The sequence below is a fragment of the Suillus discolor genome (genome assembly GCF_016758755.1).
Source record: "Suillus discolor strain FC423 chromosome Unknown F5147scaffold_60, whole genome shotgun sequence".
Taxonomy (NCBI): Eukaryota; Fungi; Basidiomycota; class Agaricomycetes; order Boletales; family Suillaceae; genus Suillus; species Suillus discolor.
Genome location: NW_024541307.1, coordinates 129040 through 151569, shown reverse-complemented (window position 1 = coordinate 151569; position 22530 = coordinate 129040). Strand labels below are relative to the sequence as shown.

The 22530-nt window shown below is 48.8% G+C and overlaps 4 protein-coding genes across 4 annotated transcripts; all 4 read right to left on the bottom strand.

Annotated features, from left to right (window-relative positions):
• Positions 1-241: 241 nt before the first annotated feature.
• F5147DRAFT_713465 (Gpr1 family protein) lies at positions 242-1720 on the bottom strand. Its single transcript, XM_041438411.1, has 4 exons — positions 1543-1720; positions 1317-1489; positions 907-1060; positions 242-849 (listed from the first exon to the last, which is right to left on the bottom strand). The coding sequence occupies exons 1-4, from the start codon at positions 1641-1643 to the stop codon at positions 609-611; spliced, it is 669 nt and encodes a 222-aa protein (XP_041288970.1). The 5' UTR covers positions 1644-1720; the 3' UTR covers positions 242-608.
• An 884-nt stretch (positions 1721-2604) lies between these two features.
• On the bottom strand, positions 2605-2953 carry F5147DRAFT_713463 (uncharacterized protein; the record flags this gene model as incomplete). The annotated part of the gene is made up of 1 exon (XM_041438410.1): positions 2605-2953. A coding segment is annotated over one exon (346 nt), but the record flags the coding sequence as incomplete, so codon positions are not given.
• A 117-nt stretch (positions 2954-3070) lies between these two features.
• F5147DRAFT_713458 (auxin efflux carrier) lies at positions 3071-5033 on the bottom strand. The gene is made up of 8 exons (XM_041438409.1): positions 4923-5033; positions 4776-4863; positions 4652-4724; positions 4462-4602; positions 4303-4406; positions 3370-4253; positions 3281-3314; positions 3071-3229 (listed from the first exon to the last, which is right to left on the bottom strand). Exons 1-8 carry the CDS (start codon positions 4979-4981, stop codon positions 3095-3097), a joined length of 1518 nt encoding a protein of 505 aa, XP_041288968.1. The 5' UTR covers positions 4982-5033; the 3' UTR covers positions 3071-3094.
• Positions 5034-11941: 6908 nt separating this feature from the next.
• On the bottom strand, positions 11942-12518 carry F5147DRAFT_777563 (uncharacterized protein; the record flags this gene model as incomplete). The annotated part of the gene is made up of 2 exons (XM_041442001.1): positions 11942-12129; positions 12488-12518. The coding sequence occupies 2 exons, from the start codon at positions 12516-12518 to the stop codon at positions 11942-11944; spliced, it is 219 nt and encodes a 72-aa protein (XP_041288967.1).
• Positions 12519-22530: the final 10012 nt, after the last annotated feature.

The following is a 22530-nucleotide window of genomic DNA, read 5'->3' as shown; positions in this document are numbered from 1 at the left end:
AATCAGGGAGTAAAGCGATGTTTTTGGCTGTCTTCCCTGAACTGCTTGTATTCCTCACACTGATTGAAAATACTTCTCATCAAGAACTGTGGTTCAAACTGGGGTGACCCTGGAACCTGGGAGCGGAGTGCGATATTTATAATCATGATCCCAAGCGTCCGAGAAGCACGTATGAGGAGCTTCTAAATTTACGTACATATGGGCGTTGGTCCTTAATATTTTAATTTCAAGGCTCATCCGAGGTTGGAAAAACTTATCCGATACTTGCAAGTGTGCGGTTCCATCGCAAATTGTTCAATCGCCGCTGCGAATGATTTAAATATGGTAAAAAAATGTTTGAAACGTGAATTTTCAAGACACAAGGGAATCCAAAGCCAAAGGAGTGATCTATACAGGTTGAGGACCGTAAGGAATAGTATTACGAGATGGGTTGTCAGATTGGAGGGTGGTATCGCAGGGTATGAAAGGACAAAACGTAGGTGGGGTAGGGTGATCGAATGCTAACCATTTTCAAGGGAAAGACGCGAAGATAGGTAGTCCCAGATTGGTGTCCACAGTGCAAGATGTTCAGTAACTATCTATCCCACGCAAACTGATCAGTCCGGCGTTCAGTCCACGCGTGCTTGCTTGATAGTTCCCATAGGAAGGCCAAACCAGCTCTCTCCCTTGACTAGCAACTCGGAAAGACCACAGTAGTATGCAATCATTGCGGTAAGGATGCCGAATCCGCCACCAGCCTTTTGGATGTTGAGCTTGCCTGTCCAGGCGCCAGCCGCGAGGAGTATAAAGGTGATACACAAGAAGAAGAGGAGCGCAATGAAGCTGATGTTACGGCGTAGCGCTCCGATCCTAAAAATTAAGGACGCATTAGAAGTTGTATAGAATCCAACAGAGAGCGCGACGCACAAGAGCAAGAAGGTGACCATAAACCATGTGATCAGGTAAATGCCGACTGCCTGATTAAGTTCGTCAAGATTCTCCCCGTATGCAGCGATAATTCCAGAGTTGGGTAGGTAGATAGTGGCGTATGACATCCAGAACGCTCCATAGGATGTGAAAGCTGAGCAACAAAATAGTCAGCATTATATTCATTATTTGATGGAATCAGTGAAATAAATAATGTCAATGAAGCGGCAGCGTTGTTGCAAGAATGTTTTTCCTGGCACCGCATTGGTACCGAACAACTCGAGCAGAAATAGGCAAGTTCCGATCCAGATCACATGACTGCGGCGATCGCGTTGCGGGGGAGGACAACACGTCCTTAAATGTACGACAGGCCATGGCAAGAAAAGACGCCAGTGTCAAAAGTGACTAACCTGTTGCACCAAATACATTGCCGCGCGGAAACTCCCACATACCAGCGAGAAGCTGAGCAAGACCACCACAGAAACAGGCCATGCCGACGACTACATTGGGGGCTACAACTCCACGCGCGTTGAGGTTGTAGAGAGAGAGAATGAAAGTCGTGGATGCGAAGGAAAAGAGACCACTGGTATAACGAACTCAGAACACCGGCGGGCGCGACAAACATGATGAACTTACAGTGCACCTGGGTTGGCGATACGGGTTGGGGGAGGGGCACTAGACTTTGTCTGCCTGTCATACATCTGGTGGGTGGAGTTAGCCTTCTCGACGTCAGACATGTTGGGGAACAATGAGCGGGCTGAGAAAGTGGGCGGTAGAGAGAAGATGACCAGCGCGGACAAGGTTGAAATTCGACATCGAACCTGGTATTTATTGAGCGGGAGTATAGAGCCCGAAAAAGAAAACTGATCTAATTATGTAATTGGATGGGCGGCTAATATGCTGAGTACTAGATCCGCTTCTAAGCTAACGGACTCCATGTACATAACCGCATTACTCCACGCCACTTTTCAAGGTTTTGGTGGTGTTTCTGTCATTTTTATATTTTAATCTTTGCACCCATCGACGTCGGCCGCCGCAATCCAGCATCAAAAGTGGTCCACCCACTCGGAAATACTTTGCGGTCTTGGCTTGATATTATAATTGTGATACCCCAGATTCCATATCACATGATCACGTAATCATATATAATGTCCTATAGCTACTTGGAGCAAGACTCGATATATTGTATCTGAGAGAGACAAAGTATTACCCTAGAAGCTGCATGTCGTTGAAGCGAATTACAGCGGCAGGTGTTCGGTCTAGGCTTATTACCTTTCTTATACCCTTATGTACATGTTTCGGCCCATCAAGATTAGTGAGTCATGGTGCTATGACAACTAACAGTAGTAGGGTTCATCCTTTCGTGTTTCAGCTAGAAGTAATGGGGAAACATTGAATCTTTCTTCGACCATGCGCAGTCTGCAGTGACCTACAGCGACGTCATGAGGAATAGACCATGTCTACCACGTCACGTGTCTTTTTGCACATGTCGCCGGCCGGCATCGAGAAGACCGGCCTATGACAGCTACTTTCATACCGCTGGACTAAAATTGCCCTTTAACGTTATTGACGCTTGTGTAACCCGACAAACAAAGGGTCCTGTGTCAAGTTGAGACATTTGGCCGCGCCAAGCACCCAAGAATGGCAAGCTCGTTTGACGTTCATATCGGTCACCTCGTAGCTGCGTCTGTCATGTCCATGTCACCCCTCGCAGCGCACGACCATTGTTCGACAACATCCCCGGTACCATAGTGATATACCACTGTCTTCATCATTGGCCATGCTGACAATACCCAATGTTCCTCGTAGCAATGCAAGTTCAGCGTTACTCGGCACACTCCACTTGGCAGGGCTAGCAATCCTTACCCTGGTCGTTAGCGCCACGGTTTTCTCATCTCTTTGAATGACTGGCTCAGTGATTCCCCACTGACGCAACCTGCAGGTCGAGTCCAGGATCCCCAATAATCTCATCAACCGTGGTGCCGACCGCACTCGCCGGCGCAAACATACTACGGAGCATGCGATAAGCCACGTACAAGACAGTATATATGCTACATATCGAAAGTACGTCAAAGCCATCCCATCTTCACAGGATCGCACGTCAAAAACGGCCGGCGGGAACGGCGGACTGGTGATGGTACGTCTCCACCAGGGTATTCGTAGCTCCAGACATCCCTGCTTCAGGGCATCATCCAAACAGAATATCAAGCGTCAGAGTAATGAAAGCCGTCATCGATATAAACATGATGATGTACTGGGGTATCAGAAACGCTGCTATATGATCAGCATTACCCGTCCCAGAGTACACCTGAGTCAAGAACACCTAGTAAACGACTCAATATCATGGTCAACACCAAGAATAAACAAACACTACCAGCATGGACGCAGAGGGCAAACCCGACACGAGGCTAATGCCCAAGATCAGGTCTCATTCAGCCTCAAACGTTCACAAAGGGGACGTACATGCAGACGAATCTGAGCACATTGTTGGAGGGATCAATCAGTCCGACACGCATGAATTGCTGGCAAATAAGGGTGCCCAGCACAGGCATCACGACGAGTCTGCCAATAGTACAACTCGCGATGGCACAGAGAGGGAGAGAACTCCACTGGTTTCGCGGGACGCTTAGTCTCGCGAGAGCCGACCCAAGCATAATCAAACCCATGGGTACTGATGCGCTACCAAGAAAGGTGGACGTCTTCATGATAAAGGCGAGTGGAGGCTGACCATCAGGCGCTGAAGGTATATGGGTGCCTGGAACGCCTGGAACAAAAAGCGCCTTCAATGAAGGAATGATGGCGATGGTGAATGAGAGGATGATCGATAAAGATGGGGGAGTCATGAAGGATTGCAAAAATCTCCAGGTCAGACCGATAAACTTCTTAAACCAATGAACATGCGTCACCGCGACGTGCCCAGCGAGTGAGTTAGGAAGATGAGTAGTAGTTGTGGAGACTTTCTGGGCTTTGTCAGTCAAAACCGGACCGGGCTGTATTGATGTAAACGAGGGAGAAGTAGGCAGCTCTTCATTCGTCGATGTCGATACTCCGATTTCTTCCTGCTCCGGTGGTCTATAACACGTGGTGACAGAGTCCTCGTGCGTGGACGTCGCATGAGGAGACTCTTTTTCGCCAGTACTACTCTGACCGACTTCGGTATGAAGTTCCCTGACCGGCGAATGGTTAAACAGAAAGATCCGCCTGAGGTAGACAAATCCAGCAGTAAGTCTCGACAGAATCCTCGAGTGTTTGGCGCTCAGCCTCTCCTTGACTCGATCATTGTCCAAGTCAGGACCATCGAAATCCATTATAATCAACCGGTATCCGCCAAGAGGAAACAGCGTGATCTACGGACGTTGTAGTGAATGGAGGTAACTGCATAACCGATATACTTACGGACCACACCAGCATAAAAACAGCGATGTAGCCTACCGCCAGGTTCCCATCATCAGTTCCATTGAAAGGAGCTGCTGCCATGACGCTCATGGCCACAGAGATAGCTATACAAACAAGTATCAGACAGAATGTACGGCAAACGGGTTTCGGCGAGCTTACGTATATCACTGGTGTTTGCCCATCCTCCAACCATGAGAATTCCATACCGGAATCTGTGAGGAACCCAAAAGAGTTGCTTGATGATCCATGACAGTGTCATACCAATCAGCATATTTATCACCGCAATGATAACAAGAGGGCCTAGAAACAACTTCGGTCAAAAAAGACGTAAAAAAGCACAGAATCGCACCGAGTTGAGCCATGTTTGATGAGTGGAACGATGGTATGATCGTCGAGAACATCAGGCTTGGAATCGTAATATTCTGCCGGTCGATCAGTCGTGCATCCTCGCCTCACCTCAAAAAAAACCTTACTATGATGACTTGCCCCATCCCGCTAGATGCAATGGCGGGTAACAAGCCTGCCCTCGTGATTCCGAATCCGCTTGCTACGCATATGAACCTCAGGAATGACAACGAGCGTGAAAAAAGCGCAAGGGAAACTTGGAATAGAATCCTTACATGCGTATGAGCGGTTGCACAGAAATCCAAAGCAAGTTACCGAAGAGGATGCTGCCCATGATCGGATGAGTCGTGAGTCGTGATATAACCTTAACGAGTCGAAGGAGCCTGCTCAGAGACAGTCCGTCTGGATTCAGATGGGGGAATGAAAAGGAGAATTCGATCTTTCTTACGATGCTTAAATGCAAGTACGGTAAGTGCTTCCTTGTCTTTGCTGGCAGTTATAGACATAAGACTGGATAAGATGCCATGAGTTCGCAGCCTGAGAAGCGGTCCACCGGTCCGCTCGTATCTTCGTGTCATGTCGACGAGCGAAGTCGATAGCTTGTATTGAATGCTTTAATTTAAATCAGTATCCAGTGCCACTGATGAGCTGTACGAATGAAAACCCTGAGAAAGCAATATATCTTGGCAAAGTGCTGCAATTCAGTCCTGAATCAAATTTCGAACCCGAATTTTTGCGAAATGAAGTGCCGTTTGATTGGAGGTTCGACACGGGACGCAGGGCCAGACTACATCTAGGTTGACCATTTGAGTTGTACCTGATGGCCGTGCGGGCCAGTCCGAACCATTCTCACATTGAAAGCTTATTAGTCGATGCTTTTGTCTGTGAGCACTGAGAATCAGTAATCGCCATGATAAAACTAACAATAGGTCACCTTTTGACATTATCAAACTTGAAATCGAATGCTCGGCGTCGGTGAGACCGCTGCTGCAGTCTAATCAACTGTGTGGTAGAGCCAGCTCGAGAGTATCAAGGTGATGTACCGGTGATCACTGGCCAATGAACTCATTTACGTAGGAGCAATGCTGACGCTGTAAAATGGGCGTAGCAGATAAGACAGTGTGAGATAGATGGTGAAAATGGAAGTAGAAGGCAGCTAATTGTAAACTCGGACCATGAGCTAAACTGCGATCGCGACAGCATTCCAACTTAGTGCAAGCTCAACAGAAAAGCTGCCCAGGACGGGTCGAGTATTTGTGCGTTTCAATTTCAGTAAGTAGAAATGATGCCAGGTCACAGAACGAAACGGTTGCTCTTTGCCATCAGCAGCACGCAAATAACATTGCAAAAGAGTGGAGCGTAAAGCGTGGCAAGATACGGATTCAGAGACGGTTCAAAATCAGTGATTCACGTGGGCAGAACTCACATATATCATGGTCCGGGGCACGAGCGCGCGTGCTCTTATGAGCTACACACCCAACACAGTACGAACCCAGCAACAGCGGTTTATGATACAATAGTTGGCATAATCGATTGAATAAGCTTCTTGCAGGTTCTGCCGAAATTTCCTGCATCTGACAGCAATAACAATTGATCAGAATCATACTCATTAGTATATGGAGGATATAAAAAATGGCCGTCTTTCTACTCCATTCTCCGAGCCAGAGATCCCCCTCAGAAGATTCCATACTATCACCTTGCAAAAATGCGTTTCTCCTTCTTCCCAATTGTTGTTTTGACAGAATCTATGTCTGGCAGTGCAGCGGATGGACTTGCACAAAAGATACAGATTACTACCAAACATTGTGCACAGGACGTGAGTAGTATGAGCAAGTTGTGCAACCAGGATTCAACTTGAACTACATGACTCACCTTCACGTTTTAGAATGGATTTTGACATAAGTTGCATGTCTATCACGAGTTGAACATTGGGTCAGTGGCAGCTCAAGCGGTAGTGGGTACGGACGATAAGTCAGCTTGGTGTTATTAATCGAGTTTAATTTTTCCTTTACACAAGTCTAATTGGTTGATACTTTCGGGTCGTTTTGGCACGTGCGGGCCAACCCAGGGTCTGTCCCTTTGCCTATGTGGCACGCGCTCCGGGCGCTCTTGGCATGACGCATATGCTGAGCAATCTCTGTTCCGAGCGGAGATTCTTTTCGTTTCCTAGCGCAGACGGACACTTAGGAGGTCTTTGCCTCTTCTCACCTGTCCGTCGTCGCGCTAGGTATGTTCATGACTTCTTCTTTATGTGACTATATCTCACCTGTCCGTCGTCGCACTAGCTTCTTTAGTTTCTAACATATAAAATTCATCGCATTCTGCTCATCCATGTCGGAACATGAACCCTCCTCCTCACAAACTCAATCTTCCGTCCGAAGAGGAGTATCAACCGACTATCATAATTCCTACAACTCCGAAGTCATCGAACGATGTCTCAAATTTGTCGTTGATTTCAGAAAGCATAAAATCCCTAAGGGAAGAGTCGTTCTTGGAATCCAGCAGGAGCTGGCAGCAGCCTCCGATGAGTCAGACCCGTCCTATGCAGACGGATTCGCACATTATCTTGAAATCCTTGACTCTGTCACCAAAGAAGCTCAACCGGAAACATCTGATAGAAGTCAAAGATCGTCATGTGCGGCAGAGCTCAACGACTCAGAAATTCCCCTATCAGGGTCCTCGAAGAGGACCCTCGAAGAGGAGACGAAGAGGCAGATCGTTCAGCGAAGAGACTGAGAGTCTCGATGAGGCAGGATATGAATCCGAGGATAGTAGAGTCATCCTGCGAGAGAAGAGGCGAAAACTCTCAGAGAACCAAGTTCAATTCTACCCATGGCTCAATCCTGTCAAATTCCGCTACCTCTCACGTTCCCGAGGAATCAGAGCAACCCTGGAATGTTACGAGGAATGGTCCGACGATCCTAAATTCTATCGTACCAAAATCGTTACCACTCCGGGATGTCCGAACTTATCAACCTCTCAATGGACCCTATTACTCGAAGGGAAAGCAGTCGATCTTGACAAGGTCTTCACAGGCCGGTATTCCACGGCTATCGACACTAAACAATCCCAGCCTCTTGGGAAGGGGTTTGAGCTCACGCTTGCCCAACCCTCAATTAGCCACAAGGTTAAGACGGCCGGAGATTGAGGAATCGTCACTGATCTTTGGACCCAAGCACTCAGTTTCATCATGCCGTGGAGAGAAGAGGAAGTACGGAGCTATCGAAACTATATCTCCAGCATCTTCGCCAACCACCATTATTCCCATCATGAACGAGTTCTCGACTTTGACAGGGCAGTCCGACTCCTTATTGAACAACAAAAGTTCTTACGATTCGACGATTTCTCCCACTTCGAAGGTCTTAAGTCCAGTCACTTGTCGGCCTTCGGTATGGTCGCCTATACTCAGACACCCCGAGCAATGGCTCCTTCCGGAGAAAAGTCTGGGAAAGACTTTGGGGGAGGAAAGAAACAGTCGAAAGGAAGGGGAGAACCATGTCATAAGTGGAATCGGGGAGAATGTGACAAGGAGGCCAAAGAATGCCTTTACTTCCATGTTTGCGATCGAGGAAGCTGCAGGGGGTCCCACAGACGGGGCGAATGCCCATTGGCAAAAGGGAGTAAATGAGTCCATAGCGGCCGGTCAGCGTTTTCGGCGTCACTTCATCTGGTCTTCGAAATCCTCTATTCTTAGCCCTACTGCAGTCTGGACTGAAACAGCTGCACCCTTACCAAGACCACCGCTATCTGAATTCTCTAATGTCGAAGCAATCAATACTATTTCGTCTCATCCCGATTTGTTTCAAGTTTCTACACCTATCAATGTTGATGTTTTCCAATCCATGTTGGAGGCCGCGAATCATCCTAATCCTTCTTTCTACCTGTCTGTTTGCACGGGGCTCCATGAAGGTTTCTGGCCATGGGCCGATACTCATTATGGAGATTATCCTACAACATGGGAAGAACCCATTCCTCTTCCAGCTGCTGAAACGGAACGGGTCTTTCTTCGTGAGCAAATCGCAAAAGAAGTTCGTGTTGGACGATATTCCCCGGATTTTGGTCCGACCTTATTTCCTGGAATGTATTCCATGCTGATTCACGCAGTCCCGAAGGATGGAGGAAAATTCCGACTCGTCACGAATCACAGTGCAGGCAACTTCTCGCTTAACTCAATGATTGCCAAGGAAGATATAGCTGGGGTAACGTTGGATAATGTTCAGCATTTGGGGAATGCATTACGCCAATTCAGAGCTCTGGAGGGGGACGGACCTCTAGTAATCTGGAAGGCAGATGTCTCCGAAGCTTATCGACATATGCCAATGCATCCTCTATGGCAGGTCAAGCAAATCATCTCCCTTGAAGGAAGACGACATGTTGACCGATCTAATGTCTTTGGTGGAAGAGCCTCTCAACGAATCTTCCATGCTTTCATGTCTCTAGTCATATGGCTAGCAGTCTTTGTGCGCCTCATTCTCGCTTACATCTATGTGGACGACTTGTTCTCCTTTGCCAAGCTTCAAGATCGTTCCTATTATAAAAAGTACCAGAAAGATTTGCCATCTGACATGGTCAAACTTCTTCAACTCTGGGACGAATTAGGAATTCCACACGAAGAACGAAAACAAATTTTTGGGTCTCCTTTGGCGGTCATCGGTTTTGATGTTGATCCTCAACTAATGAGGGTAACGCTTTGTCAAGATTCAAAAGCTCGCTTGGTCTCTGAACTCCGGACCTTTGCTCGTCATCGCCATAGATGAACATTACGGGAGTGTGAGCATATTGCGGGATCACTAAACTGGGCCCTTAATGTGGCTCCGCTTTTGAGACCTGGTCTCGCTGCATTGTATTGCAAAATGGAAGGTAAAAGTCAAACTAAAGCTCTAGTTTGGCTCAATCGGAGTATTGTCGACGAAGTCTTATGGGCAGCAGAACATCTGGAACGTTCGAATGGAGTCTACCTGCTAAAGTCGGTGTCATGGAACTTATCTGATGTTGCATGTGCACGTAATGTTCTGCGTGTATACTGTGATGCTTCAGGCGTCGGCTTAGGTTTCTGGTATCCTTCTTTGAAGCTTGGTTTTCAGGGTGCCCTTCCGTCACATCAAACCTCCGATATCTTTTACCATGAGGCTTTGTGCGTTGCCTCGGCAATTCACGATGCTCTCTCACGTCTTCCTTCCGAACATCGGCTGGCCATCTTTACGGACAGTCTTGATACTGTGGCCATATTCAACTCCCTTTCTGCGGGTATTGGATATAATCATCTTCTTAGATTCGTTGTTGACCTCATACTTGCCACTTCTATCGATTTTCGAGTCTTTCACGTGTCTGGAGATAGGAATATTGTAGCTGATCATTTATCACGGAACCATAGACGGGAGGCTTTGGATTGCGTCCCGGACCTACGAATTCTACCTTTTGAACCCCCTCGGAATGTGCTGGGGGCAACAAAAAAATGATACCAAGGCCCCGAAAGACCAAGCAACCCATCCGGGAGGCTTGGTCTATAGAGCGTCTCACTCACGAGCGCTCAATCAATTTGGGAATGGCCCTGGAACGTTCTACTAATCATGCATATACTTCAGCACTCAACTCCTATCTAACCTTCTGCGACCTTCATCATTTTCCTATCGAGCCTACTCCAGACACACTGTCTTTTTATGTCACCTTCATGGCGACACATGTAAACCCTCGTTCAGTGGACAATTATCTTTCTGGGATTTGCAGTCTACTGGAAGAGTATTTCCCCGACATACGCTCAGTTCGTCGTTCACGTCTGGTTGCTCGAACTCTCCGTGGTGCCAAACGTCGCTACGGCGTGCCCGTTAATCGAAAGCTGCCGTTGACGCAAGCTGATCTCGCTCGTGTTGTTGATGATTTACATGATCCATCTCATGATGATAAGCTCTTTGTAGCTCTACTTCTTGACGGTTTTCATGGTTTGCTGCGTCTAGGTGAATTAGTATGGCCAGACAACAGCTCTCTCCAACTTCAGCGGAAGTTATCGTTGCGCACCTCCGTCACCTCCGATGCAACTAAACACTCCTTCATACTTCCCACGCATAAGGTTGATCCGCAATTTGAAGGGGGCACCATTGTCATTCAGCAATCCCACATTCATCCTGATCCACACAATGCTTTCCTCACATATCTAAAATCTCGCGATAGGCTCTTCCCCTTTCACTCAACTCTCTGGTTGCGTGAAAATGGTGCGGTACCCACCAGGTCATGGTTTATCGCAAGACTACGACACTTTTTTCCTCCTTCTATTGCCGGTCATTCCATGCGAGCCGGGGGAGCTACTTCCCTTGCAGCAGCTGGGGTACCTGCTATGGAAGTGCAAGCTCTTGGAAGATGGTCGTCGGATTCCTTTCGAGTGTATATTCGCAAGAATCCTACTCTACTGCATGCTCTCATTTTTCATGGTCGGTCTGCACACAATGATCGTGATCCGTTCGCGATCATCCCTTCGTAATTGTATTTATATCTCGTCATTGATACGTCGTCTCCTTTCTCTCACTGTTATGTCTATGATTAATCTTTTTTTTCCTTCTTTCATTTTTAAATCCCTCCTTCCCTCCCTCATAACACACACTACGGCTTAATCCACACGTATACACATATCTCTGGCTCATCTCGGTTTCTACCTACAGTCTTGGTCTCGCGCTTTGTCTCTAGCCTACACAGAGTATTCATCGGATTTTTTCGGACTCGCGTCCGGAAAGATCCTTTTGCTGGCTAAACCTTACAGCCTGTGCTTCTGCGAGGCAAAGTGAGGCCAATTAGTCGAGTTTAATTTTTCCTTTACACAAGTCTAATTGGTTGATACTTTCGGGTCGTTTTGGCACGTGCGGGCCAACCCAGGGTCTGTCCCTTTGCCTATGTGGCACGCGCTCCGGGTGCTCTTGGCATGATGCATATGCTGAGCAATCTCTGTTCCGAGCGGAGATTCTTTTCGTTTCCTAGCGCAGACGGACACTTAGGAGGTCTTTGCCTCTTCTCACCTGTCCGTCGTCGCGCTAGGTATGTTCATGACTTCTTCTTTATGTGACTATATCTCACCTGTCCGTCGTCGCACTAGCTTCTTTAGTTTCTAACACCCACCCTCATGATACTCCCGACCCTGGCTTAATCCACACGTATACACATATCTCTGGCTCATCTCGGTTTCTACCTACCAAAGTGAGGCCAATTAGCCTGTTAATAATCAAGTGCTTGCGTAGGGTTATTAACATGTTATTAACTATCACGTGACCAAAAAATCGAAAATTTCGAGCGCTACAGCTATAGTCACCTACCAAAATTCGTCCCACTCGGTGTCCATGCCTTCTAAGTCAGCATCATCCTCCGTAGGATCGTCTTGAGTGCTACCCAGGCCATTGATAGGACTGTCCATATGTTCATCAGACAAGGCCTTGGTAACAATTGGTGCATGAAGGTTTGCGTCTGCTTCAATGCCAAGGCCGATCCTCCGCTGGTCACCTACCCGCTAGCATCTCATTGAGCCATGTATCTTCTTCATCTTCGAAGATTTCTTCCTGATCATCTGCGCCAACAGACAAATGCCAGTAAGTTCATGGCTTTGATAAGAGGCTGATTCTTTGGGGGAGGAAATGATGGAGTCGAGATCACCGAATGAGATGTCTGGGTGCCGTCTTTTGGTTATTTTCTAAGGGATGTGAGTTGTTAATACAGTAGGACACTAACCTTCGGATCATACATATGCCATTATCGAATCTGAGTCGTGTCGATCAGTGTCCGGATATGTTGATGGTTCCTGGCTAGTGTATTCATCCTTGTGACATCATTCGTTCCTCGGGCAGAACATTATCTGACTCACTCAGATAATCTGAGGCTTTTGTGTCAGCCATTTTGAGTGCTCGACTGGTACGAGTCTATGAGAGACTGTAAGTCGGCATACGACTTGCGAGTGCGACAGGGTGTGGAGACCGCTGGAGGATATATGAGTGCTAAAGAATTAGATAGCTATCAGCGGCAGTTAGACTATAGGGAATGTGATGATTTTGAGACGCTTAGACAATAGTTATAGTGATATTAATGAGTGCGAGAACGAGACTTCGAGACTGGATATGATTGCCTAGATCAAGGATTGTACATGGGCTATTTTATATTGTGAAACGCTAAGGGTCCTCGGTGTAGCTAAGCCGAAACGATTATGCAAAGACAGACGCTGAAGGGAGTGGTGTTGCACCTGACAGGGTAGAGTAGCGGAAACGAGAGAGATAACGCGAAAACCGAGTAAGAGAGGGAGTAAATGGTATTATGTTGACAGTTTTTAACGAGAGTTTGGGACTCTATTATGTAACTAGTGCTGCTGTGGTCCGGTCCTGAACCATGGTTCGAACTGGACTTTTGGTCCGGTTCTCCTGTGGTTCGGTCCACGGTCCAGGTGTCAGCCAGAACCGGACCATAGTACGGTTCTCGGTTCTGGCATTGGGCGAATGGTTTAACTTTGGTTTGGACCGGTCCCGAACCGTCCCGAACCGCGAACCAAAAGAAGCTTGCCACATTGTTGAAGTGTGCTTTGACACCTTCCTTTGATGATCCACTTCGGCCTCAGGGATTCTCAAGCTTCAAGATTTACTTGTTTCCATCAAATGCAGAGGCCCATTGACAAGGTAAGTCATGATATGCACTGTTTAAACTGATGAATCAGACCACACGTCTCGTTGTGCAATTCCTCCCGCAAGCCCATCGTCCCACTCCCGTGAAACCACCGCCTCCACCCCTAAAATCAACGTGCCGACAAAGACCAAGGCAACCAAAACCACTGAGTTTGAGGTGTCAGGCGAGTGACTTCTTCATCTTCAATTAATTTGATGCGCGCTCTAACTCTTTCGCTTGTGCTCGCTATCTTGCGCCCATTTTCTCATGCTTGCTCTCTTGTACCTGTCCTCTTGTGCCCGTTCTCTTGTGCTAACACTCTCCCACCTGTTGTCTCATGCCACGCCCCATCTTTCATGCCCTCCTACTTCTTGATGTCGCTTGGTATTGAGACCATCAACCGCGGCACCACAACAAGTGCCCGCCACGTCACCTGCGTCTTTGCGCACTCCCAGCCACCACCATTCACCACTTCCACAATGGCGCAAACGCTTGCGGGTGGCACTTTGGACCGTATTTTCTTGCATGGATGGCTTATTTTCTCTCACTTCCAGGTGCAACACGCCCATCGAGGATTCAGAAGGCGAGGAAGCTCAATGGCCAGCAAAACGTGCAAGGAAGCAAACACGCAGGAGGTAGACAGACTCTTGATTTTTTGTTGCATGGTCTGCTCCCTGTTGTCTTATTGGTCTATTGCTCACATCTTCGATTGCAGGACTCATTTCCACTCAGTTCCCCCGCTTTCGTGTTTTTGCGTGTTCATCATGGACTCATACCTGAAGGTTTGAGTTTATAGTTGTAGCTGATTTCAGCAGATTGAGTACGCCACGTTGCTACTCAAAGCGCTGAAGGTTCAACGATACAGCGAGGCACGAACAATCCTCCTGACTGTATCTATAATTGTTGTAAGGTCATGCGTTGCCTAGTCTGCTATACTTGAGACAACAAGTGCGTTCGACCCTAAAGGGGAAGCGAGTGCAGCAAGGATCTAGAGGTATGTGCTGAAAGCGCTACTGGTTGGCCAATGCGAAGCGCGAGAAAGCGCAGGTGCACGCAAGGCGCGGGAATGCGCGCGTGTATGGCGCGAAGCGTGGGAAAGCGTGCGCGTGTATACAGATACGAGAGAGAGTAAGAGTGAGTTTGCTTAAGTGATGATATGATGTAAGACAAGAGAAGGGAGATGTGAGGTGTAAACAAATAGATTTCTACTATGTTCTGCTAGGTGAATAGTGGGTAGTAACCAGTAAGTCCTCTGTCGTTCTGGTGGGAGAGTAAGTGCGTAGTAAGTATGTACTGTTGGCGCTTAAGTATGGCGCCTAAGCGCTGTCATGCGGAGCCGAAGCGCTACCGAGTAAGGTATGTAAAGATATATGTAAGTAAGGGTCCATGATAAAAAGAAAGATGGAACGATATGCAAATGTGAGAAATGGAAATATATGCACTAGGGAACTTGGTGGACAGTGGATGGATGCTTCTGGATGGCTGGCGCTATAGGGCGCTCAAGCGCGGGAAAGCGCGCGCGCATATACATCGTGAAGCGCGGGAAAGGTACGCGCGCATGGCGCGCGTTGCGCGGGAAAGCTGCGCCTCATATAGAGATAGCTGCGGGTAGCACACAGAGTGATGCTACAAGTTCGTGCCATGTACTCCCCAGTGAAAACTGCCATATTGCACAATGAGAGGCATGAGTCTCTACATCTCCCAGGGACTTAAATTCTGAGTGTCCCCACTCAGCGCATGTGTGGTGAGGATCTCGAGTGATAGTATGCGAGTATGATGCATGTACGATCCTTGGGTTGTTGGGCGATGAATGCGCACGCGTAGGAATGTATCACATGGTATGCACGAAGCGCGGGAATGCGCAGGTGCGCGTGAGGCGCGAAGGTGCGGGAAAGTGCGCGCGCATATGCGCTCGAGGCGTGGGAATGCAGCATAGCATGGCGAATTGCAAGGGTAACTCTGGTGTGAATAATGCACCATGGGTGTGAGGCGATGATGCGAGAGTGATATGGCTGTGGTGTGTGAAGCGTGGGCGAGGTGCGCGCATATGGTGTGAAGCGTGGGAAAGTGCGCGCGCACAAGGCGCGAGAACATGCGCTGCATTCTGTGGGGGCGCAAGGGGCTGTTGCACAATGATCTCTGAGTCCAATATGCGTGCGTGAGCATGATGTGAAGTGGCGCGGTCCAAGAGCGATCCAATCCATGTCCAAACCAAGTCCTGCTAGGTGCGCTAAATATTAGGTGCTAAAGGTTTGAACAGCATGAGTAAAACTTTATGCAAAAATATGAAGAGAAAACAGTAAACTTTTGCGGATGTCCTATCCGACTTGTCTTCTTCGTGCAGCTGTCGACATCTACACCTTCCTATGAGCAAGGCGCGGGAAGCGCACGCGCACGTGAGGCGCATGGGTGCGGGAAAGTGCGCGCGCATATGTGCGCGTTCTAAGGTAAAAAGAGCATGGTGCCGCGTCATGCGTGTGAAGAGAAAATAATATCCTATTGAGCTAGGCGGGCACAATCTAAGGTTGTTTTTGTTGTTTTTCTTCTATGTTCTTCTAGGCGATTCCTATATGCATATATATATCAGTGTATGATTAGTCCTTTGGACAGTGTTATAATGAGAGAAAATAAAAATGAAAGAGCACTGGACGAAACCCAGGGTGAAACAAACGGTATCCTATGAAACAGCAATGGTATGTGTTTTTCTTTGGTGTGCAGCTGAAGCGCTCGAAGCACGTGGTGTATGTGGCATAGGCGAGGGTCAGAAGGCGCAAGGCTGGCGCGCTTGGGGTGCTTGGTTCCTCTTCATCAAGCCTTTTTAATTGCGACTCCGAGGCGGGCTAGTAACTGGCAGAATGAATTCCTGCACAACGCGCTGCAGGTTGAAGGCGTGCCAATGGGAGGCGCTGCAAGGGGTGTAGAGGTGCTCTACAAGCTGATAGGATGCGCGCGATGTGCGCGCCTTGGGGCGATTTCGCGTGAATTCGATTATATTGGCCGAACACGCAAGGAACGGCCATTTCTCTGCAAATGTGTTAGTGAGAGACATATATAGTTTGGAATTAGGCGCAAATGTTGCGCGAATGGGCTGTAAGGGTGGTTTATCAAGGCGCAATAGGCGCATAGGTGAAAGAGAATAGTGCATGTCAGGGTGTGCAGGAACGAAATTGACATGGTAAGCAAAAACATGAAGAATGCGAATAAATGTGGAAAGTGCGAAGTTGAAGATGATGATGGGGGAGTTAGGCGCATATGTATGTGTCCGGCGCGCGCCTAAGTCGCGCCTGGATGGCTGATTGGAATATATTTTGAGTTGAATAACAGAAATGTGATTTAAAAGGGGAGAAACAATAGAAATGCGATAGTGTGAAAACTCTGCTAAAATTATGAATGCGCGAGGCGTGGGAATTACCGCGCGATGCGCGCGATCATGGCGCGTGAACAAGGGTTGGTGCGAAGATGAAATTAAAGTGTTTGGAATTCTCATATAGCTCCTTAAGAGCTTTAAACATGAAAGGGACAAAAAACGCGAAATGAGATGAGGGAAACTATACAATGCCTCTAGGCGCACGCATTGCGCGTTCTCAGGCGCAATATGGTGCGCCTGAGTCATCCCATGGTCGCCTGAGACATGCTCTGCTTGGTGATTGGGCAGCATGATGCACGGATGTTTTACTGGCAAGCAATGGTCTCTGGAAGCAAAAAGCACGACATGCGCATGATCGTTAGTGACAGATGGAATTACCAGAGACAAACTCTGGTTGGCGCGAGGTGTTACTTGAGCCTCTGATGCGGTAGAAGGCTCCTCTATAGGCGCGCTAAGGTGCAATAGATGTTTAGGGTCATCCCTGACCTCTGGCGATGTGAATGGTGATAGCGGTGACGGTGATGGGGCAATTGGCAAGATTTCTTCCTTAAGCGATGCAATAGCGATAGGCGAGCGTGTTTCAAGCGATGGCGTAATAACTTCCACAATGGGCGCGTTATTGTGCAATAGATATTTAGAGTCATCCCTGACTAAAGGCGATGCGATTGCGATAGGCGAGCGTGGTTTGAGTGGTGCATTGGTGTGCAATAGATGTTTAGAGTCATCCCTGACTAAAGGCGATGCGATTGATGCTGACGTGGGCAGCAAATAAGAATTGTCAGCATGCAAAACAGGTGAAGAAAGAGATGATGATGGGGGCAAAGAGGCGCCTGCAGTGCGCTTCTGGTTGCGCTTCGCGGGCGCGCGCTCGAGTTCGTGATCTAAAGCGATGCAGTCTGGTATAGCTTTGTGTGCTGGCGCAGTTGGTGGTTCAGGCGAGCGTGAATCGCGCGAAGGCGTGGGAAAATCGTGCGCGCGAGGCGCAAGGATAGGAACTGGTGGCCTTTTGTCAAGTACAACATCTGAGGATGCGCGATAGAAGAGTCCGGCTGTCACACTAGCGCTAGTGGACGTATCCTGCGTTGCGCGGCTCGCGTAGTATTGATCTTTGCGCTTAGTTACCATGGCTTGCACCGGTGCTTGCGCTGGCGCAGTCGCTGTGACTAAGTTCGCAAATGGCACTACTACAGGCGCGTTAACTGGCGCGCTTGGCGCGGGAAAAGCGCGCGCAGGTAATAGGAATTGTGCAGCTGCAAAGACGTCCATGAACGGATATGGGTTGTGTGGATAGTGGTCGGGGAACTTGATCATAAGGCGCAAGCAAATTTGTGGCTGAGCATCTCTAGGGATTCCTTCCATGAATAAGCGGTCGCGTTCGGCCTTTCCAATACGGTCTTCATCCATAAGTGGCTGCATAACCTTCCTGAATGCGCGCAAGTAATTGCTTAGTTCAGTGCAAGAGGGCATTGGTTTGTTAGCGTATTCTCGCGCGATGGCGCGTAAGTCCGCGAGTGCATAGCGTCTCTTGCCATCCCATCCTGGATATATTACCTTCACCTCGTCTAAGAAGGCGTCGTAATCGCTTACTGCTGCTTCAGGCATGCCTCCCCATAGTTCTCAATCATCGCGTTCAAGGTAGCGAATAATACCTTTGATGCGGTCGAGTCCTTGGAGTCCTGCTTCATCAGCGAGCTGCTCATATGCGTCAATGAACTCGGCGAGGTTGTCTGTAGTGCCATCAAACTTGGGCGCGTTTGTCGTGCCACGGATGGGCATTCTATAAGGCATTGAAGCGCAAGAAAGGCGTGCGCGCGAGGCGCGAGAATGCGTGACTAAGGATGGTTAGCTTGTGAAAATGCAAAGAGATTGACCTATATGTGCTAAATGATGCTAGACGCGAAGATGCGCAGAACTAGATCTTGCTGACTGTTCCCCTCGCGGTGGGCTCCAGTTGAAGGTACAACAATTCAGATGGTGAGTCTGAACAATGTTGGGTCTTGCAGAACCTAGCTGCTATTCGACTTAAAGGGTTTCTGGACCAGGCTCAAGGCTCAGTGGAGAGGAAATGTCATAAAAACTGCTCAAGACTCAGACAGACTCATACTGGTAACTGGTGAAAAGATAACTTGATTATGTAAGCTACAAAAGTGCAAACATAACACTAAGGTAAAAACAGTCTCTGCAAGCCCAGCCAGAAATGAATCCCTACAGCGGGATGATAACAGAAGCTGCATTGTTCTGTTTTCTACTGACTATGCTGACATCAACTATGTGTGTCGGGGACGATGGGGGTTTTCGGGCGAAAGCATGCAGCGTTTTCCGGCCCTGAGGGATGACCTAGACTAATCAAGAGTTGAGCTGCAATTCCCAAGTGTTAGGAGATTGGCGACGCATCCAGCGAAACTCAGATTCCCAATTTTTAGGAGATGGACGGATTACTCACGAGGCGTTGTCTTGACTGGGTCTGGGTATTAGCAGACTGGAGGTATGGTGTACCTGAGGAATTGGTCATGCAGAGAGGGGACAGCTTGCATGTATGGCGCCATGATTTGCGCATGTCTTCGTAAGTATATGAGAAATGCGTCGCTTGCCCAATGACCTTTGACCTTGACTACGTTGAAAGGAACGTTCTGCAGGAGGTATTCCAGCATTGAACCTATGTGAATTCCGTGCCCTTGTAATGGTTCATGGCCTGCAGCTTTCGTCACTGCTGCTAACCTTCCCAGGAACTTTGTTTTGGTTAGCGGGCGATGGGTGTTATTCTTGTGGCTGTATGCGAAGAGCGCGAATTTTGGAGGGGGGTCATTGATTCTCAGGTGATTCAAAAACACTTCTTTGGGGTCGGATAGACCTGCTTGCTTTGCCCAATGCACGTCTTCTCCTTCTGGTGCCGACTTCATTCGTGGTAAGTGGAAGTTCTTGGTGGCGAGGTTCTGCCGATCTCGCGTGTCTTGGACGTCTTCGAGCTTGATGTGCAAGTTTGGATCGAAGGCGTTGAGACGTGGGACGGTGAATTCACCTACCCTGGCCGTCGCATAGAAAATGGTTGTGAGGCATGCAAATACTGCCGCATCTAGCGGCTCTTCGAGTTTGAGCTTCTCGCGGATGGCAATGATGAGGTCTATCATATAGGGTTCACATTTGTCACATTTTGCAGATGGGGGTGTGAGTGATACTGCTGCCTTCAACATTGCTTCGATCTCAATGTTGTTGAGTGACCAGGTTGCGCCGTGCACTATGTGCCAGGCGTGGACCCCGTTGACGTAGTTAGAGACTGTTTTCCCAGAGTAGTTGCCTACCATGCATGATATGAAAGTTTCGATTAGCATGTTGCTTGCCGGTGCTCTTTGTTCTTCAGGGATGGACTTGCTGTCGCAGAATACGTGAAATACAAGTAGGCCCGACCCGTAGGTCACGCGGGTGCTCTCTGAATATGCGTGGACCATGACGTCGCGGATGCGCTGGACGTCTTCGGCTGATAACGGTAGGATCTTTCCTTGGGTGTCGTTCGTGGAGCGTGCTGTCATTGGGTGCCAAAGATGGAGTCTATCTTTCGCCGGACAGTGTGGGCGCAGGTGGGATGGTATGGGGGTCAGGCTGGGACTATAGGCTGAGTTTGCCATGAGGTTAGTTGCTCATGCTTCGCGTCGTGGTACTTACTAGATTTCCGACGCTTGGAAGAGTTCTGTTCCTCTTGCTTTGAATGTGCGGTTGACGCGTGCTCTCTGTTCAAGCTCTTGCTCTCCGTGTTTCTCACCCATTGGGTGAAACGGTTCGTTGGAGGTGTAGCTCACTGTGGGGGTGCGTGCGTTAGGATTCGCGGGTGAGTTGTTTGCGCGATGAACTGGATGGGGGGGAGCTTCTGTGAGGAAGGGGAGGAGTTCTGGAGGGATTGGGATGGGAGGGAGCCGTTCAGATGCGGGGGGTATACTCCGCAAGATGGGCTGTCTGCAGGGTTCTCTTTGCTTGGTATGTACCTAGTAAGAACCCGGCATTTGGTACTGGCAACAATCCGATGAATCTGCTTGAAGACTTCGTTGCAGGCTTGGCTTTTGCTGCATCCCTTCCACCATCCTTCGACGATGCTGCGGTTGTCGCTGTAGACTTTGAAGTAAGTTCCGGGGGGCACACACTCATGATGGTCCACATGAGGAGTTCAAAACCGACGCTTTCTGCCCACCCAATGTCCTGGCCGTCTTTCTTCCAATCTGGTGAGAGTTTCCATGTGTGCCATCTTCCGTTGATGAAGATGCCAGCACCGTGGCCAGAGCTAGCGTCTGAGTAGGCAAGAAAATCCCAGATGATGCAGGGACCTGGGATTGGGGAGACGACATGGGAGGAGTCAAGAACCTTTTCCCACCATCTAATGTCGCTTGCTGTGCTTCGTGGTGGGGTCCTAGCCATGTGTGGGCAGTCTCCGAAAATACCCAGCATCCTTTCCAGGGTCATGAGGTATGTGTGACCTGCCAGTTTGATGAGGCACGCATGTAGGAGTCTGCCGTAAAGTTTCTGGACTTCTTGGAGCGTGTGGGTTCTGCTCATTTGCCATGCTTTGACCGCTTCAAGGTACTTGATGTGTTTCCCTTCGGATAGAGCCACTGTCTTCCCGGCGATGTCCCAATCCAAGCCATTGTATGGGGGCTCATTGCTAAAGAGTTTGTCTTTCGACAACTCCCATATGATGCCCATGGTGGATGAGGCGTCGTCAATGTCTGCCATGCAGTATGTGAACTGCGCGTCTTCAATGGTTCGTGGCGTCCGCGCTGATAGGTCTTGGATGGGGAAACGAGCGTCTTCGTCGAATTCCTCCATTGACCCATCTGGTAAGGTCTCTCCTTTGTACCACTTGCATCCCCCTTCTGTGATAACTCCTCCATTCTCCGTGATCTTGTCAGCCCATCTTCGGCGTTGTCTATTATATTCTTCCATGTATATTTTCTTGATGCCAAAAAATAGGTGGTTGTCGACCCATTTCGACAGGGGTCCGATTCCTTTGGATCTGAATATGTCTGTGCCTGTGTCAGCGATGTTACCGTATATTCCGGCTGATGGGCTGAATCCGAAACAAAAGGAGGTATCGACTGCGAATGTGACCTCGTCGAGTCGTATCGCCAGTCCTGGCCATTGTGAATGGTGCAATGGGATTGTCCTGTATGCCTCCGCGATGTCGCGTATGGCGCCTTGTGAACCGGGTGGGAGGTGCCATATCGTTTTACAGATGGTTGGGAAAGTCCCGTATGTACAGGGGAAAAGGTTAGAGTCGACCCTGGAATTAATGGAGCTGATGGGAGGTTGCGGATTAATGGGATATGATAGGTTTTGTACAAGTCGAAATCTACCGGGTTTGCCGGGCTTTGGGACGAGCAATAGCGGGGCTGTCTGAAAATTGCCGATGGCGAGCTTGAGCTCTCGCACTGTGAATGGTCCAATAAAATGTCCTTTCACCATTTTGTTTTCAATGATGTTCTGAAAGACATCCCCGTGCTTGGATATGGTGTTGCTATTGGGAGGTGAGTATGTATGTGTGATTGGGGGTATCCCCCCAGAGAAACCATATGTGAGTCCCTCCGAGATGGATGGGTATCTGCGGAGGAGGTTCGCTTCTGCCAGTAGGCGGTGCCATGCTTCGGGTTTGTAGGGCATGCGGCTCTCAAGCCTTCTCGCCTCGAGGGCATGTCTGAGCCCTGTGCTCCTTGCTTCCGCATCCAGAGCATTTGTGTGAAGACCCATGGTTTTGATCTTGGCAGCTTCCTGGGCGTTGCCACTTGTAGCAGATGGGTATGCCTTGGGGGTTGATGAGGCGCCCGTCTTCTGCTCGGCGGCAGTGGGTGTTGGCTCCATCCCATAGGGAACGAGACTTGCAGCGTCGAATGTCGTGTGAGAAACGGCCG